Source organism: Wasmannia auropunctata, unplaced genomic scaffold (assembly GCF_000956235.1).
Source record: "Wasmannia auropunctata unplaced genomic scaffold, wasmannia.A_1.0 LD335767.1, whole genome shotgun sequence".
In the NCBI taxonomy this organism is placed as follows: domain Eukaryota; kingdom Metazoa; phylum Arthropoda; class Insecta; order Hymenoptera; family Formicidae; genus Wasmannia; species Wasmannia auropunctata.
This window is the reverse complement of record NW_012027123.1, coordinates 147,182-165,542: the sequence shown is the minus strand read 5'-3', so window position 1 is coordinate 165,542 and position 18,361 is coordinate 147,182. Positions and strand designations below refer to the sequence as shown.

Here is an 18,361-nt window from a genome sequence, read left to right as displayed (position 1 = left end):
TTAATACTTTAACTTAATAAAAAAAAATACTTTGTCTATATATTTGTACCAGTTTATTTTTATGACTTATTTAAATATAAAAGCACACTAAGGTTCAGGGCACACTAATAGGGACAGTTACCCTATATGTTTATTTCTAAAGAACTAATATATTTAATTTTTTCAAATAATTATACTTTTCTCTAAAACAAATCTCCATGCAAAAGAAGTTATTCTACTATTTTCATTAATTTTAAATAAGCTTTGACACACACGAGTTAAATTAAATTAAATTCACAGGGGTCGGTAAAATAATTACTGATACAATAATATATTATTTAAAATAACAAATATAAAATAGATTCCAGAAACTTATTTAAAATAAAATATCGCAGGGGCCAATGACAAACCTGATACGACTTATTTAAAATGAAAAATATAAAATAGATCTCAAAAACATATTTAAAATATTAAAGAAATAATATAGATCAGAAGAAATTATTTAGAATAATAAATACTATGCAGAAGTTCAGTAAAGTAACTTATATAACCTATTTAAAATAACAAATATAAAATAGATTTCAGTAACGACTTATTTAAAATGAAAAATATAAAATAGATCAGAAAAAGCTATTTAAAATAATAAATATTAAATAACTCTTTTACTTTTTGTTATTTAAAATACGCATATTTAAAATAATATTATTTTAAATACGACCGACCCCTGTAAATTCATTATTCAAATTATATATTGCACGCTTTGTACGATTAATTAATATTAACTTTTTAAATTTAACTTGCAAAACGATTCCAACAACATATTTTTCTAGATTTTTTCACAAGCAAAAATTTTTACAAGCATAAATTAATTCTAATGCAGCGTACATTTTTCTCATCAAAAAATTAAATATTTATTTGTGCTTTAGCTGTCAGAATTTCTTTGACGTGGGAACGTGGAATTTTCCGACATGCAATGTGTAGGAAGTAAATTAAAAAATTATCAATTACTTGAAGTAATTTATAGTTTCTTATTCGTCTATTTTCTTAGTTTCATTACCTCGTTTTATAAGTATAAGAAACTTTATATAGACATAGATTCTTAGCGCGTATTTTAATTTTTTGTCGATAAATTTTAATATAATATAAAAAATCATAATATATAAATATATTAGTATTTATTTGTTCTTGGAATTTTCTTGCATAATTTGTGCAACCCAACAAAAAGTTAATTTAAAAATTGTGTAATTTGAATTTCGTTTATCTATCGTTTATGTAATCTAATAAGCAGAAATTTTTTATACATGTACATTTCTTATTACACGTAGTATAATTTTTATGTCGCGCGTATATTTTATACCATGATACAAACATGTTTGTATCATGTTTTATACTTCGAAAAAAGAATTAAATGTTCTCGTGTTTCATCTGTTCTCGGAATTTTTTCACTATGTGCAGCACGTCAGAAGCTAATTAAAAAATTGTCAAATACTTGAAGCAATTTAGATTTCTCGCTTCGTTATCTCATAATATTTAAGTCGTTTGTTCCGAATTACTGCAGCCATGCTCATTCCTTCGGCGACAATATGACATGAGTCGAGACAATGTCTTCGACAATGTCAGCGACGCTGCTGATCCTGCTGTCGCTCGCATTCGCCTCGAATGGCTGTAGCTTCGGCAAGCGCGACAGAACGCGCACTCATCATCGAAGCGACGACAAATGTGTCTGTACCACCGCCGTTCGCTACAATCCACTGACGGATGCGAACGTAACCATCGATCCCCATTGCGACTGCAGATCGTCCGGCTTTGGGGTGGTGCGGATGATCCCGTACGGGACCTGCGTCGCCGCAGATGCATGCGGCATAACGCACGTGGATCTGTCCTCCGCGTGCGTCAGATGCGGCATGTGCGTGGCCGTCGCCGAGGAGGTTCGCGGAATTTCAAATATCTTATATTTTGGACAGCTTATGATAAATAAATATGTTAAGTATATATAAATTTATTGTATATATTATATTTTGTATCTCTTATATATACGAGTATTATATTTTATACCGTTACGTAAAAATATATCAATATAATGCACGTATTAAATAAATTTATTATCTATTTTTCTGCTGAAATATGCTTGTTCCCCGGTAATTTCTTTTCAGATTAATCAAACTCTGCTGGAGATTCACGACATGATGGCACCTGACGACTGGCTAAACGAAACGGAGATTGTGCTTCTTCTAAGAACAATTTGCGATCATTCTTTTCGACAGTAACATTCCCTTTCTTCGTTACGTAATTTTATACTTAAGTGCGCTTAATTATACTGATTTAACGATCCTGATCATAGCTATGGGTTGCGCGAAATCGATGGCAAAAGATTTATCTCTGATCCGTTACCGGGTGACAGGCTCGTCGCTTCGTCCGCCGATGGGTTGTGGGAGAAAAAGTAAGATATTTATAGAAAAGCTTATGTTACAATTATACTTACGATTAGCTGTAAAAAATAGCGAAAGAATTAAATTTTTATGTAAGATTGGAAGAGGTTTCATTATCACTTTACTCTATCAATTTCGTTTTACTATATAATTAATTATGAGGACCTCGTAGTTTGAGAAATATGTGTCACAACTATCTCAATGAGATACAAGAAGTACAATTGTATAGAAATTGGAAAGAGTGGTGCGAGGATGACGAGCACATTCCTAATCTGGAAGATATCCTTTGCAGGTATATTCTCAATTTAAAATTTATCTTTTCATTTTTTATCTGATTCTTTGATTTGTGTTAAATTTAATTGTATAATCTGAGGGACATCCAGAATTTTTGTATTTTTCATAGAAACGAGATTAGCAGCCTACGAGATTGCAGAGGTATAGGCAATGTATACAGGCGACAACTATCTACGAAGATTTTTAGTGCTCGCGTGAAGCTTTTAGCCGAATATATATAATAATTTTAAGTGGTCATGTATATTTAAATCATGTATATTTTTGATTATACAAAAAAATATTACCTATTAAATATTATGCATATTTAATGTACTATTTGACATGATATTTTTATTTTTATGTTACAACTGAAATGAAAACAAACATTTGTCGTACTAAATTTAAATTTGCCAGAATGCGTAACACGATATATGTGTAAAATTGTGAAAAATTGTCTAAAAATGAGACTAATATATTCTCGCAGTTAATTAAAGTATTTACAACAGTTTACATTAAATTAGCGAGACTTAAATTAATTTAAATTAACAATCTAAATTAGCGTGATTATATAGTATCGCACCGAAAAAATCTGGATTTATAAACAGATCGATACCGTAGAATCGGGATTTCAATCGCGAAACGGAAAGACTCGGATGTTCTCCGCATTCGAGATTGGGATTCTCTCGGTTGGTCTTATCTTCTTCTTAGATAAGCCCGAGAAAGACGCCCAAGACGCTCTCTTGAGACCTGCCGATCTACGGCGCACCTGCAAACGCGGCTCCAGGCCGGGGCCCCTCGGCATCTCCGGAGAAACGTCGCGTTCCTGAATACCGACGAGCGACTGCACCTGACGAGCGTGATTCTGCAACATGGACAGATAAGCGGGATCGTAGCCGCGGAGTTTGCCGGTCGGAGCGGCGACGCGAAGGTGAGGATGACGGTCGTCGGGACGTACGTGACCTGCACCGTCGTGATGATGATGATGATGGAAGTGGAGATGCGGTATCAGATTGTGCCTGCGTATACTGCGCACGACGGTCTCCCGCATCTGCTTCCGTTTGTTCCATATCCTCTCGAAGATGCCGATGGAGATCGCGGTGACCATACCCGCCACCAGGAGGAAAAAGGCGGAGTAAACGTCGGCGAGCCTCGCGCTGTGGAAAGCCGCCGACGCCGCGCACCGCGGCATCGTCGGCAGCATCCGTTCCTGTATCTTGTCCAGAACGCCGCGTTCGTATATCCGCAATATACTGCGGACAAAATGATACAAGTTACAAACGAGACGCGAATTTAACTGACGTTAAGACGTTACTTTCAAGAAAAGCTGCAATTTTCTTCTATAATGCATTAATATATTTCGAGTTCTCACTGGCCAATTAGCTTCGAAAAATTAGGAAGCTGTTTGTTGTTGTGTTCTAGCGATTTTAATTATCTATATTAAATATTGCGACAGTTGCAATGTGTGTCATGTGAACAATTCAACAACGTCGCGTACTTGAGATTGATGATCTTCCTGTACGGGCAACTCTTGGCCATGGGAAGAGCGACGATCGTAAGCGTTTGCGGAAGCAGCAGCTCCTTCAAGGTGCACCGTTCCTGTATGAAGGTCGTTCTGAGGGCTCGCCGTGCGAGAGTCGCGCTGACGAAGAATCCATACCGTCCTTTGACGGCTTTCATGAGGCCGGTCCTCGTCTCCAGGCGGGATTCGCGATTGTTGAACGCTTTTATGTACAACTGACGAAGATTGCTGTCGTTCGCGTTCTAAAAGATAACGCGATAAAGCACTAAATAACTGCGGCATTAGACTGCAAATAATTGCCCAAAATAATTACAAGTCTCTCCGAGCAATACAGTAAAAAAAAATATTGTAAGCAAGATGCTTGAAAGAAGAGAGTTTATCGAATTTTTCATTTTAGATATCTTTACGGCATCTCTTAAATTTATGTAGATTAATTACTTAACGATTGATTTAATAATGTAAAATATTTTACATCATTAATTGCACCATATTAATTTGAAAAAGCGTTAAATAAAAATAACAATAACAACATGTAATGGTAAAATATTAATGTAAAAAAACGCTACATTAAAAATAATAATAGCAATATATAATGGTATTTATATAGTACTCTTATATATGTATCGTCGGCGGCACTGTATCCTAGCTTGAAATTATTAAAGAGAAGATCAGTGATCGATTTGATTCCAGTGGCCTGCACCGACAGGATGGATGTGATGAAGCCGGCGTAGGCGTTGTACATTACAAGGGAGAATATTAAACTGAATAACAACAGAGTCTTTCCTGACGGACTTCGAGGCGTCCAAGGTGATCCTGAAAAAAAATCCAACTAATAGTTAATTAGTAATACATTTTACAACACATAATTATGTATTATTACGTATTATCTATATTAGCATTGTATCTATAAGAAGCGATAACAATGCAGATTGATAAGCCATTATAACAGCGTAATTGTTCTATAATACATAATTAAAGAATATAAAAAAATATTATAAAAAAAGTAACCTTGCATGCACATGATACTCAAGCACCAAAGAGCAGATTCGCCAATCCCGACGTGTTTTTCATCCTCATCATGCAACATCGTTTTAGCGGCGTAAATAACTGTCGCCATTGCGATTAACATGATGAGATATGTTCCTGCGACGCAGCCGAGCAATCGATTGTCGAACGGTTGCAAAAATATATCCCTCATCGTACCGGTCTCCAATGGATGATAATAAATATTTCTCCTACGTAAAATGTATATATATGCAGGATACACACACTCTCACAATTGGAACAAAATTACAAAATATAAAATTAGTTATGAGTTTTAAATATTTGGAATTTTATACTCTTTGGTAATCATTTTAATTCGTTCTATTATAGTTCTTCACTTTACATTATTACTCCTGAAATTCTACATTATTCTAATCTTGAATCTTTGAGTTTTAGTACCTTTGCACTGTTTTAAATAATGTTAAATGCAAATGTAAATTCTCAGATAACATTTATATTTAGAGAAAGCTGTTTCTGACCTTGTCTCATAATCTATGCTAATTAATGTCGCTCTAACGATATCTTTACGGAATGTATAAACTATAAATTAATATTTTTACATTGTAATAAGAAAAGGCAGAATATATTGCAAGGAAATAGAAATAATAAATATAATTTGGAATGTATGTATAAAACAAATATGTAGGTATATATACACAAATAAAATGTATAAAGTGATATAGTAAAGTTCACGTTGCTCATCCGCCTGTTAATTCTGTTTGATTTTATTTATTAAAAAATTTTTACCGACATGTATCGTATCAAAGGATGGCTAAATGTCATCTCCGCCCAACGCTCCTCGTCGTTCGCCGTTATGTATCCTAAACCGATGTCGACGGTGCCAGTCACAACATCGCCGAGAAGATGGCTCCATACTTTGTTAGTTAACGTACCGAGCTTTTCGTGTGGCACCAGCTCGATACTGCGAAAGTTCAAAATAAATCATTATCATTTCTGGCTTCATAATACAATTATATTTTCATTATTTTATTTTTATTTCTTTCTAAAGAATTATCTTATTCTATGTGAGAATATTTTTTCAGAATTTCTATTACTTTATATTTAATTGTTTTCTGAAAAGTTTAATTATCAAGATAATTCTCTCGAAGACTAGGAGGTCTGTCTTAAACAGATAAACTGCTTTTTTGTCTTCAAAGTTTCTTTTTATAGATTTATAGATGGTGTATTACTTTTGGAATATCATTAAAGAAAGCAAAAAGAAAACTGTTCGTATATTATTGTCAGTGCCACATGCTCTTTCACCTGGCGTTCACGCTATGAGTGACAATGGTGGCAAAGTCCAAAAGCGGTGCGATGTCATTAGCGGTGGCGTCCGATTCGATAACGTCCGACTGCCCATCGCTGGTTCCGTTCAACACCCCAAAGACAATGGGAAGGCCGTTGAAGTCGCTTCTAAGCTTCACGCTCATCGGCAGCTTCAGAGTGTGAGAGTCCGGATTCCAGAAACCGAGATATCGAACAATTAGACTCGCATTGTCGGAGTGACGTATTTTATAGGTGTGCATTAAGTAGAACGACACCGTGCGATTCTCCTCGGTGACGTAGCTCAAATTGATCGTGGCGTTCTCGACGTTGCGGCCCTCCGGCGGTCCCGTGAACTCGAACTCGAAGCGATCGCCGTATCGTTGGAGGGACCGACATATCCTATGGAAAAAAAAACTGATATTGCATATTCTGATATTCTGATCATTACTATACCATATTATAGTAGCATAATGCGCAATTTCGTGAAAATAAAAGATACAAGAGATGTTTATATTTATACATTCCTTTATTTTATTTTCATTTTTTCACATTTTCTTTTTTATATGTCTATTCTTCATATTTCTTTCTGATATCTCTATTTCTTGACTGTTCAACGAATTAAAATAAGAGGCTTTATTTATTTCTGCCAAGTTCATATAAATAATTAATATTACGCATTCAAATGGAAACTTTACATATTTTAATCGGGTTTTAAAGTGTTAGGCAACGTGAACGATTAACATCTTATTTTATCCTTTGAACGAGTTCTTATTTTTGTATTATATTTGTGTGAAGACTATTATGATAATAGCGTACCTCATCGTATAAATCGAAATTTGCGCAAACTTGACTTACTTGTTCCGATATTTCTGAGCGTACGTCCAAGCGGCAGCGTCATTCTGTAACGGCGAGGTAGCCACGATCACGTCGCTGTCGATGCCGATATTTAGATCCCGAAGAACAGTATCGATGGTGGAATCGTTTTTTCGTGTGGTCACCATAAGCCAGGAGATGTAATAGTTGAACAGAAATTTCTGAGAGGCCTGTCGAAACATTCGCTCTGATCATGCGAGTGTGCCGAAAGTATGCGGAAGATATCGCATGGTGTGTTATTTCTCATAAAATTTACAATTGATTTTTGTTTTGTAGAAAAATTGTGTATCACAAATTGTATGTGTAGTCGAAAGAAAGATAATAAAAAAGAAACTACAATTATCGCATTGATATGTGACACCTCCCAATAAACATTAGGACATTCTATGTATGTTCTATGTATATACATATGTGGCTATGTTAGACGCGAAGCAATAACCGTAATGAAGAAGAACATTTTGTGAAAATCGATTAATTTTTTCTAGAATGACAAAACAGAGATGCGATCTATGGCAAATTGGCAATAGGGAATTATTATCTTTACGTATAGACTTCATTGAAGTTCACTATGAATCAGGCAAATGGGAATTATTCCCACGGGACAATTCTTTGCTAACGCAACACGCAATGTGTTTTCTTACGTATGCGGTATTTAGGAGATTAAAAATATTTAATATTAAAAGAACATTATATAAAAGGTTATTATTTTACCTAACAAATTTAAAATTCTTTCTTAACAATTATTATTGCTATTGCATAATTCAATATTTAAGTATAATGTTCTTAATCATCAAAAATGTTCTAAATATAACAAATATATGTACATTATGTCGTAAAAAATTATCTTACAACATTAATTTCCAAGTGTATATTAATCGTTCGCAAAATAATTTCTATATTTCATGAATTTTAAATCAAAATAAATATAAAGTAAATTCAAATGATTAAAAAATATAATACCGTAGTCATGCAACAAGCTAATATAAATAAATTTCTTTATAATTTTGTATAAATAAAATTTATACTATTAATACTCTTTATACAGTTTATGTTGTTTAAAATTAGAAATATCAAGATATATGTATTTAATTTAATTTTAAATATGTATTTAAATACATCTTTATTTCCAATTTAAGATGTATCTTAAAAATATTAATTTAATATTCTTCTTAGGCGTAGTTCGCTTCCGACTCGGAACAACGTCATGACTCCAGCTCATACAGTCCCGTGCACAATTTAATATTAATTTAATGTAAATATGCGATTCTATTTTCTCACAATCAAACATAAATAGACATTAAAATCATACCACTTGAATAATATTATCAGGTGATGTCAGATTGAGTCCATCCAAGAGCACGATCGAGCCGACGCGATGCGTTCGAATTGTAAGGGCGTCTGGTACATTTGGATTCGTTGCCGATTGTAGAGACACGCTGATGCCTCTTTCACCGAAACACTCGATCAATGGCCGGGCATAATTAAGGGCGCAATCTGTATTCATTTGTAATTAGTTAATGTACCGTTATTTAACTAATAATCACTGTTTCGATATTTAACTAATAATCGTATTATGAGCATTGTACATCTTCTAATTCTTAAATATAACGGGAATTTTGTAAAAAAATTTCTTTTGTATGTGTTTTCTTTAAAAATACCGCTTTTAAATCAATCTTTCAGGAAACTTTCTTATTCATTACATGCATATTGGCGAAACTATAAAATATATTAATATGATATATTAATGAGATAAAAGAGATCAACTAAATTAGTTCGAGAAACTTTTTAAAAATAAATTCCATAGTAAACTTACGAATAATTGCTTTTTTATCCTTTCACACAGTTTGGCTAATAAGTTGAGAACACTTACTGAATGGACTGACATTATCAAAAAGCACCACTTGATCCCAAGATCGCCATTCCGCGTATTCTAATAACAATTGCAGCGTCAACGGGGATGTGTAAATGCAAGGTTTGGCGGCCACGTGAATCATCATTAACATCACCAGCAACAACTTTGTTTCTCCAGCATCAACTTTGATTCCGTTCATAACTGTCAACATTACATAAATCTGAAAAATTGATAGGGATATTATTTTACGAAGTCAAAAAATTGGAAGCTCGTTCTTTATCGCATTGTCTGTGATAACTGGGAAAAAAATGATGATTCACGATTTACTATTATTGAAGCTCGACGTTACAATACATCGAGACGATTTTGACTGAATTGTATTGCTGGTTAATTTACTACTGATAACGAGCGATTTCAAGAGTGTAGCTAGCGTGAAATGCCGGCCCTTGTTGAGGCTCCGTCAAATCTTTAATTCATCGCTCGTATGCCTCGTCTGCTTGCACGGAACATCAACAACACAGTGAAATCTCTGACAGCAAAAAGAAAGCAATAAAGCTTGACATTTATAGCTATGACGATGAAAAAAAATCTTTAGTATTGTGTGCATTACTTTTTGCCGATTATATTTCAAGCAATCGTCTTGGTGCTCGTGTCACGGTTATTTTGCCGATTTTATTTATCTTCTAATTATATACCTGTGCATGTATTTCCAATGCGTATTCTCGTAACTTTTTCGCATATATTTTTTCTTAAATTCTTTTCACGTAATGCGGCGCAATGTAGATAATGTAAATATATTTCTTACTGTACGACCGCAATCACATCTGTAGAAATTTATATATATTTGTAAAGCGCGCGATTACATGAGTCTTCTTTACATCACATCACCAAATATTAATGCGCACTGTAAGATGTAATGCATAGTTATTTAGTTATAGTTATCTATATACACGATTCGTGCGTTACACAAAGTCGACCGATTACGTACTAAGAATTAATTTTTGGAAAGTCATATCGACAGTCTCTCGAAGATAGGAATCAGGATAAACCCTCGTACGCAAGTAAATTAGTTACTTCAATTATAGCCATGGTCTCATAGGGGAAACAGAATAGCCCAGATAAAAATATCAATTTGTACGTAATTCATTATCAAGAAAAGAGAGACTCATAAAATTTTCTAATTTACTTCACACAGAATACATCTTTCAATGATCGCACGTTTTATTGTGTATTTTATTAAATTCATCAAATATTAAACACATCTAATCTATTATATAGAAGATGTGTTCTGCAGAATAAATTGAGATTCTATAAACGTTGTCCTTTTCTTATTAATAAGAGAAAATTTTAATTTTGTAATAATAATCATAATATACTAATAATTATCTTGAAAAATCAGTTTTTATCTTTGTACAATAATATATAACGGCCGATTTCTTGAGATTCACGTCGTAGCATTTTTGCTTACAATTCTTTTGCTTGTATAAGCGTATTATTGTTCTTGTGATTTTTCTCTCGTATCGCCGAGAGAAAATATTGTTTGATTAACACATTCTCGTATATGTGACCGAAATCGATGGCTCATACTGTATTAAGATCCCGCGCGGGCTGCGAAATCCGCGCATCGCTACACAGAAATTTAACGCGGCTGCAACTGTTAAAAACACGAGATGTCAAGCGGAACGTTAGTCAAATGGGAGACAAACATAAAAATTTTTAGCCATTTGACTAACATTCCGCTTGATGTCTCGTTTTTTACACATTGACTCAAGACAGATATAATATGTTTTTCTTCCGATTCGATCCGTTAAGTTGTCACCTATGGATTGGATCACACTACACTGCGGTTTTCCAACGAACAATCTCACAGCGAGTGATAAGCGACCTTAGAGCAAGCGAACGAACAAAGTGCTAATGTAACATATAAAGAAAAAATTTTGTATTTTTTACCCACTGAAGATGGCTTAATGCGGAGCCGAAATGTTTGGGTGTAAATTATTGTGTTAAACATACGTAATTTCAGCACTAACTCCGTGCAAGGCTCACTAGCCCTTCGTTTGATACTCCTTTGATAAATTTTCAAGTTTTAATTCAAAATGGATACCCATATAATGACAAATTATAGAGCTTTAATGTGTTATATCTGAAAAATAAACGTCCCTATTCCAATATCATAAAATGTAAATTTTTAAAAAAAGTCAAATACAGATCTATTTCAAAATTTAAATTTTCTACATACACTCTAAATCTGATTCAGTGGAAAAGTCAATGATTGAAGTAACGCCTTGCATCACTAATGATTAAGTGAAACAGCTTTTCACAATTCATAGATTTTTCAGTTGAATTTCACTGATTACCAGTCATATATTTGGGATTAATACAATGAATAACCATTGATAATTTATTAATTTGTGATTATCCAATGTTGTCCACTGATTCAGATTTAGAGAGTAGTAATTCCGCTTCATGGTTCTAACAGTTTAAACAAGAAATCACGACACAAAACTTAATGCACGATTAAAAAGCTCAATCGTTCTTGTTGCACATGAAACTGATTGTGATATTTTACATTTATAATAAATAATAGAAATTGGATATTTTTCATATTATTAATATAACGATATACTGATCATATGCGAGTAATAATTTATATCGTACTCATTATTTATACATTAATTGTGATGATCATTGGGTCATTGCAATAATCATAAAATTAATTGCGTCAATTTGCACAAATGCGCATTCAAGTGTTTTAAATGGATCAAGGCTGACAATGCAATTCATAAAAGTGCATAGGACTGCAACTTGAGAAAACAATTCAGTCGTCATGATTCGAATATGTGATTAAGAACTATAAATGAATGTCGGGTAAACGGTATGAGTGCTTTCTCTCTACACGACGAATTAACAATGTTCTACAAATAGATAAAAATTTCTTAAAAGACTAGTGTGTGTGTTAATTTAAACTGTGCAAGTTATTGTAGAATATTTCACAAATACGCTATATAAGCATATTCGAGCATCGATATTTGAGCGTTTTTTCCTTTCAAAAATAGAATTCTATTAATTTGCGATATAATATAATTATCTATTTTTTCGATAAAAAATATTGCTTGACTTATGGCTGATAAACAGTTTTGTGGATAGCTTTGTGGATAGCTTGTAGACAGTTCTCGCTTAGTCTCTGTTTAACTTCATGTTAGCTGAAAAGTCACTCAAACTTAATATTCTTATTTAATCTTTCATTGGTGATTTAAAGAGAGAAAATAACAACCTGCTATTTTTGTTGATAGAGTGAAGCTGATTTTTGGATTTTCAGTCCAACAATCTAAAAACAAAGATGGCACCAAATATTTCAAACACAGATCCAAAAATACTTACGAAGAAAGATTTTCAAAAGGAGGACTCAATAGGTGATGAAAATGAAAGCCAAAACGGAAGCGAAATCTATACAAAAACTGAAGGCTGGTTCAAGACGGAACCGAAGTGGCTTAACATCATATCTATTAATCTTTTGCATTTATTCTTTCTGTACGCCTGTTTTACTTTTCAATTTCTCGAAAATCTGAAGACGACTGCTTGGAGTGAGTATTCTTTAATAACTCTTTTGCTAACTTAGTTTTTATTTAGTTCCTGAAAAAACCATATAATAAAAAAAATAAAATTTAGCCTAACAACAAATTAATCATTTCTTATAATTATTCAATAGAGAGAAATCTTTTAAAACGTATCAGTTTGATTAAAATTGTATCACACATTTACTAAAATCGAAGTACCAAATTTTTAACATCTAAAATGAATGACGGCTGATTGACAGCCAATCAGATTGAAGAGAGCACGCAATAGAAGTTTAATATAACCGACAAGAAATTGTGCTGTTCAAGACTTCTTGCTTTTATCGTATAAAATCGATTTCATCATAAGTCATAAGTCATTGTTAAACGTTGCGGTAATTACAAAATACATCGTGAAAGTAATTTACACTTTAATTGAATCATTTTAAGAAATGTCAAAATTAATTACAACTTTGATTTGAGTCAAGTAAGAAAATTCTAACTTTAATACGATTCTCTTTTTTTGAAAATTTCTTGTTTTTCAATAAAAAAAAAAAAATAAAAATTATCAGTTAAAAACAAAGTATTTTAGATAAGTCGCGATTATGTGAGTCATCAATATTGCAATACTTACATAACACGTAAGAACTACTCGGAAAGAACGACTTTGTTGAAAGGTCTAAAAATTTTGTTGAATATAAATTTGAAAATAATTTTTTATTAAATCATCAAAATAATTTGTTGGAATGTTAAAACTGATAAGTATTGCTACAAAACATTTTGATATTCTAGCAATCATTTTGACATTCACACAAAATTATTTTGATTATTGAACAAAAATTATTTTCAGATCTGGATCCAGCAAAATTATTCTTTCCGTGTATGAATAGTTATGTAAGTTACAGTTAGTGTAAATTACTGTACATTATTGCGTACAATTTTAAAGAATTTCTAATGTTATCTAAATGTGCCCTTTTTGTTTCAGTATGTAGCATGATTGCGATAGGAGGGGCAGGAATCACTGCCGGCGCTCATCGTTTATGGACCCATCGAGCTTACAAGGCAAAATGGCAGCTTAGAATTATACTTATCATTTTCTACGCTTCAGCCGGCATGGTAAACGAACGAAATAATTTATAATTACTGTCTCATCCGTAGGAAGACGGAAGAATTTTTCCTTACAGTTGCTTCCTTTCAGAATAATATTTACGATTGGGTGAGAGATCATCGGGTGCATCACAAGTATACGGACACGGATGCAGATCCGCACAACAGTAACCGAGGATTCTTTTACTCTCATGTCGGTTGGCTGATGATGAAGAAACATCCGGAAGTGATCCGAAGGGGTCGTGAGATCGACATGAGCGATATATTGGCCGATCCTATCGCCGCGTTCAGTATCAAGTAAGTGTACAGGCAAAGAATCGATAATTAATTATGCAAAATAATTTCATACTGAAAAGGACAAAGAAAAAAAAAATAAAAGAAAATTTATTCACACTTATATTTGACTCTTCTCAAAAGTACATGTATCATTTCGATATCTTTTTGCAGCCACCTTTTTTAGACATTTTTTTACATAGATTCTTTATGCAAGATCAGCATATCATAATTAATGATCAATGATCATAATCGTTGATCCCGCAAATCATAATTAATGACACATTATGACGCATGTCATAATTAATTTATGCTACTTGCCATTGCAGATATTTTTCAATAATTAAATTTATCTTCGCTTTTTTGCTTCCGGTGATATTGCCCGTGTATGGATGGAATGAGACTTGGTCTCGAGCTTTCGTGTCGCAGATTATTCTTCGTTATCCTTTAATTTTAAATTTTACATGGAGCGTCAACAGTGTGGCTCATATCTGGGGCTCAAAGCCATACGACACGTAAGTAGATCATTATAAAATTTCCCAATTTCAAAAAAAGATCAAACTAACGAGCAATTAAACGAGGACGATAGCGTTTACTACAATCGAGTTATAAATTTCTACAAATTACGAGTAAGTTACGTGATGTAGTTCGCGGTATTTAACTTGTGGAAATTTATGGTTTGATATTGATAATAAACGCTGTCGTCCTCATTTAATTGCTCGTTAATTTGGCCTTCTTTTTAAATTGTTTATTTTTGCATTGACGAGCTTGTCAGCTTTTTGTTATTAATTACAAAAATTATTCACATGTAATAAACTTGATCGAAAGAAATCTCAAATCTTTCGCCACTTCCGCGTGTCACCTACGAATAATTTTATTTCATTTATATTAACGGCAGGCACATAAACCCGACCGAGAATCTATGGGTCAGTTTAGTAACGGGCGGTGAAGGATGGCACAATTACCATCATGTCTTTCCGTGGGACTACAAGGCTGCCGAGTTAAACAATTCCTTCATTACAAACTTCATCGACTTCTTCGCGAAAATTGGATGGGCGTACGATCTTAAACAACCGTCGAAGGAGCTCGTTAAGATCGTCGCGATGAAAAGGGGTGATGGAAGTTATCCTTTATGGGATGCTGTGCCATATCCAGTAGAAACTGAATAATAAAAATGACAGAGAGTTTCTTCGGATCAATTAACAGCAAATAGATAATTAAAATAATTTATATGTCTTGTTATTTATATTATATTTGTTAGTATACATATATGTTATAAACTTATGTTTTTGTTTTTTGAAAATGTAATATTTCTTTATTAATATTTGATAATTAAGTAAATTCTGCACTCTTTTCGCAAATCAAGGTAAAGATGATTGGAGCAGCCTTATCATTGATATATTTACCTAGAATTTCTTTTTTGATTATTCCATCATTTATAGAACGCTTTGTAGCAATTTTGATAAGTAATTATATATAGTTTATAGCAGATTAAACTAGTCTTTTATTATAATTTATATATTTGTTTTAACCAATTATTGTAAAATTGTATTTTTGTTGCAACAGGACAAATGACGTCGAATTATTTATCATACCAATATTACAGATAATAATAAATAGTATAATAATGATAAATAGCGCGCTTCGCACGCGCTATTTAACAATTATTATTTTTTACTATAATTTGCTATTAAATCAACCTCAATACACTGTCAAAATATGCAATGACAGCCGCTCACGAAATTAACGCAGCAAGAAAATCAATCATCATTCCGGAAAAATGTCAACAATAAATTTCAAGACTTTCGAGAATCAATATTTTTAGAAATAGACACTTTAACTTTTTTTTTACTAATTTTTTAAATATTTTTTTCGAAATATTAATACTTTTGATACATTAATTCTACATTAAATGACAAATTCTAATTATTTATGAAATAATTTCTGTCGTAGCTCGCCGTTATGACAATAGCGCTAATATGTCAATACACAATAGTCGGAATTTATTATGATGCATTTTTACCTTCAAACATTTAATTGCATGTTTCAAGGCATCTTTTAACATTTAATTACACATCCTCTCTCATTTTGTTTTAACTTGAATGTATTATTACACAAATATATGTATTGTATACCTGGTTTAAGTGTTTTATACGTTGTGTAACATTTTATTCTCTTGGGCTATACTCATTTTGAATCATGTAAAGTTAAACCTTGTAAGTATAATAGCTGCTCCTAATATCTTCTACATTAGATGGCAAATTCTAATTATTTATGGAATCAGGTTCTTTAGTAATTCATCGTTACAATGGCGTTAATATGCTAATACGCATGAATCATTTATTCACAATAGCCGGCATTTATTATAACGTGATTTATTATTATTTTTACCTTCAAGCATTTCGAAAGTTTTTAAAGCATATATGTTAGCATTTATAATTGCACATACTTTTTTATTTTACTTTAATTTGGATGTATTTACACAAATATATGTATATTTGAATATTTTATTTTTGTTCGCTATTTAACATTTTATTTGGCTATATACGTTTTGAGTTTTGAAAACAATGGCATTTTGTTAGTAGCTAAATGTGTGTTGATACAACTTCTTCAAGGTTTTCTTATCAACATAATTATCCGATAGCAGCTCTACTTCTAATCTATATAGTTCACATTACATATATTTTTAGTACTAACAGCGGAAGAAGTTATGTATGCATACTACATATGTACATTTGCATACATTTTGCAATATCTTATTTTACTTTTTGTAAATATATAATTTTGTAAATATTTCATTCTTTTAAATGAAATCATCTTTTTGGATTTAGGTTTTTACAAGAAATATTAACAAATACAATATGTATATATTAACAGCATGTTGCAACAATATGTTCTGTCTACACTGTAATTATTAATTTTGTTTTACTATTTTTATTACAGAACTAAAATTAATTCGAATTTTTATAACTATTTAATGTTAGAGGTTGTTCCTACGAATTTGAAATACCATTATAATATGTTAATATAACGTTAATAACTATAATTTTACTCTCCCTAGGTAGCAAGTTGACGTTAAGTTTATTGTTATCACTTTGACAACATTTAATGAAAAATGACTGCAAAATGACGATAAATGATGTCAACTATAGGTAGCAATGACCTGCAGAGTCGTTTGTTGCTCTCACGTGCTCCGTTCCCTATTGGTACGAAGAAAATGCTAATCACCTTTAGTCTGACATGATTTGACCTCACAGATCCGGAAGAAGATAAATGTATTCTATTTGTTGTTATGCTTATGAAGAATAAGGTATGCCGTTGAATGTAAATTTATTTTAGATAATAGCCCATACTGTTTCGCTTCCGAATCATTATATATATATATATGTGAATAGTAATAAGCCTAAGAAATTTAACGAGCATTTCAGTTGAGCAAAAGCGTTCATACGAAGAATATCGTGGATGTAAACTCTGTTTAATGAAAATTTTTAAATAAATTCGTTGTTGTTATACTAATGTCTTTTGTTAATATATAAAAACAAACTTTGTCTTCTATAAACAAAATTAAAAAATGTCATATAAATTATATTATTGCGGTTCAATGAATTTTATGTACTTTATACTGTTTAAAACGCTCGTCGTTGATATATATGTGTATATATTTGCATAATTTAAAATTGAAAGTAATAACTGAAGCTTTGATTTCTGTTACGGTAAGTAATTGCTTACTATCAGCTACTGATATTTTCAGTTAGAAATTAAATAGTTTATTGTTTAATTTATATGCTTTATGTGTATACTATTTTAAAAAGTAAAATTTACAGAAAGCATGTATTATCATTATCATATATAAGACAATAAAGAATAACGTACAATATATTTCTTGAAAAAATAATTGAATAATATTAATAAGAAAATATATATAAGAAAGAATTTTTTGCATATTCTAAAGATTAACTGTGTAGTTCTTAAACAAAATAAGTATTTATTTCATATTTAATATCACATTATATTATATCAATTAATACCTATTTTTTTATATTTAATATTTATTTTTAATATAAGTATAATGTACAGTTACTAATTATTTAGAAATAAATTCAATATTATGTGGCTTAGTAAAACAATAAGCTAAAAATAAATTATTGCATTTATGTCATACATAGATACATATGTATATATATATATATAT

The 18,361-nt window shown here is 31.8% G+C and overlaps 4 protein-coding genes across 11 annotated transcripts in view; 3 read left to right on the top strand and 1 right to left on the bottom strand.

Annotated features, from left to right (window-relative positions):
• Nucleotides 1-1,395: 1,395 nt before the first annotated feature.
• LOC105456103 lies at nucleotides 1,396-3,072 on the top strand. 3 transcript variants are annotated; one of them, XM_011699912.1, is made up of 5 exons: nucleotides 1,396-1,907; nucleotides 2,133-2,242; nucleotides 2,321-2,419; nucleotides 2,581-2,700; nucleotides 2,812-3,072. In XM_011699912.1, exons 1-5 carry the CDS (start codon nucleotides 1,581-1,583, stop codon nucleotides 2,921-2,923), a joined length of 768 nt encoding a protein of 255 aa, XP_011698214.1. In that variant the 5' UTR covers nucleotides 1,396-1,580; the 3' UTR covers nucleotides 2,924-3,072. The 3 variants fall into 3 exon arrangements, with proteins under 3 accessions (XP_011698214.1, XP_011698215.1, XP_011698213.1); XM_011699913.1 differs by having other exon boundaries at nucleotides 1,396-1,961; nucleotides 2,638-2,700; XM_011699911.1 differs by having other exon boundaries at nucleotides 1,396-1,961.
• LOC105456104 (glutamate receptor ionotropic, delta-2-like) lies at nucleotides 3,013-9,446 on the bottom strand. 2 transcript variants are annotated; one of them, XM_011699915.1, is made up of 10 exons: nucleotides 9,254-9,434; nucleotides 8,693-8,877; nucleotides 7,366-7,553; nucleotides 6,508-6,909; nucleotides 5,996-6,166; nucleotides 5,209-5,435; nucleotides 4,811-5,013; nucleotides 4,177-4,442; nucleotides 3,637-3,931; nucleotides 3,013-3,543 (listed from the first exon to the last, which is right to left on the bottom strand). In XM_011699915.1, the coding sequence occupies exons 1-10, from the start codon at nucleotides 9,432-9,434 to the stop codon at nucleotides 3,310-3,312; spliced, it is 2,352 nt and encodes a 783-aa protein (XP_011698217.1). In that variant the 3' UTR covers nucleotides 3,013-3,309. The 2 variants fall into 2 exon arrangements, with proteins under 2 accessions (XP_011698217.1, XP_011698216.1); XM_011699914.1 differs by having other exon boundaries at nucleotides 3,013-3,931; nucleotides 9,254-9,446.
• A 1,686-nt stretch (nucleotides 9,447-11,132) lies between these two features.
• Nucleotides 11,133-15,665, top strand: LOC105456102 (acyl-CoA Delta(11) desaturase-like). Of its 5 annotated transcripts, none has more exons than XM_011699910.1 (6): nucleotides 11,133-11,151; nucleotides 12,529-12,819; nucleotides 13,775-13,905; nucleotides 13,988-14,193; nucleotides 14,499-14,684; nucleotides 15,068-15,665. In XM_011699910.1, the coding sequence occupies exons 2-6, from the start codon at nucleotides 12,576-12,578 to the stop codon at nucleotides 15,336-15,338; spliced, it is 1,038 nt and encodes a 345-aa protein (XP_011698212.1). In that variant the 5' UTR covers nucleotides 11,133-11,151; nucleotides 12,529-12,575; the 3' UTR covers nucleotides 15,339-15,665. The 5 variants fall into 5 exon arrangements, with proteins under 5 accessions (XP_011698212.1, XP_011698209.1, XP_011698210.1 ...); XM_011699907.1 differs by lacking the exon at nucleotides 11,133-11,151 and adding an exon at nucleotides 12,045-12,110; XM_011699908.1 differs by lacking the exon at nucleotides 11,133-11,151 and adding an exon at nucleotides 12,119-12,184.
• A 1,903-nt stretch (nucleotides 15,666-17,568) lies between these two features.
• The window catches only part of LOC105456130 (acyl-CoA Delta(11) desaturase-like), a 4,952-nt gene continuing 4,159 nt past the window's right edge, over nucleotides 17,569-18,361 (top strand). The window contains exon 1 of the mRNA XM_011699950.1: nucleotides 17,569-17,882. The gene's annotated coding sequence lies outside the window, so the exon portion shown is untranslated. The remainder of the gene's footprint in view (nucleotides 17,883-18,361) is intronic.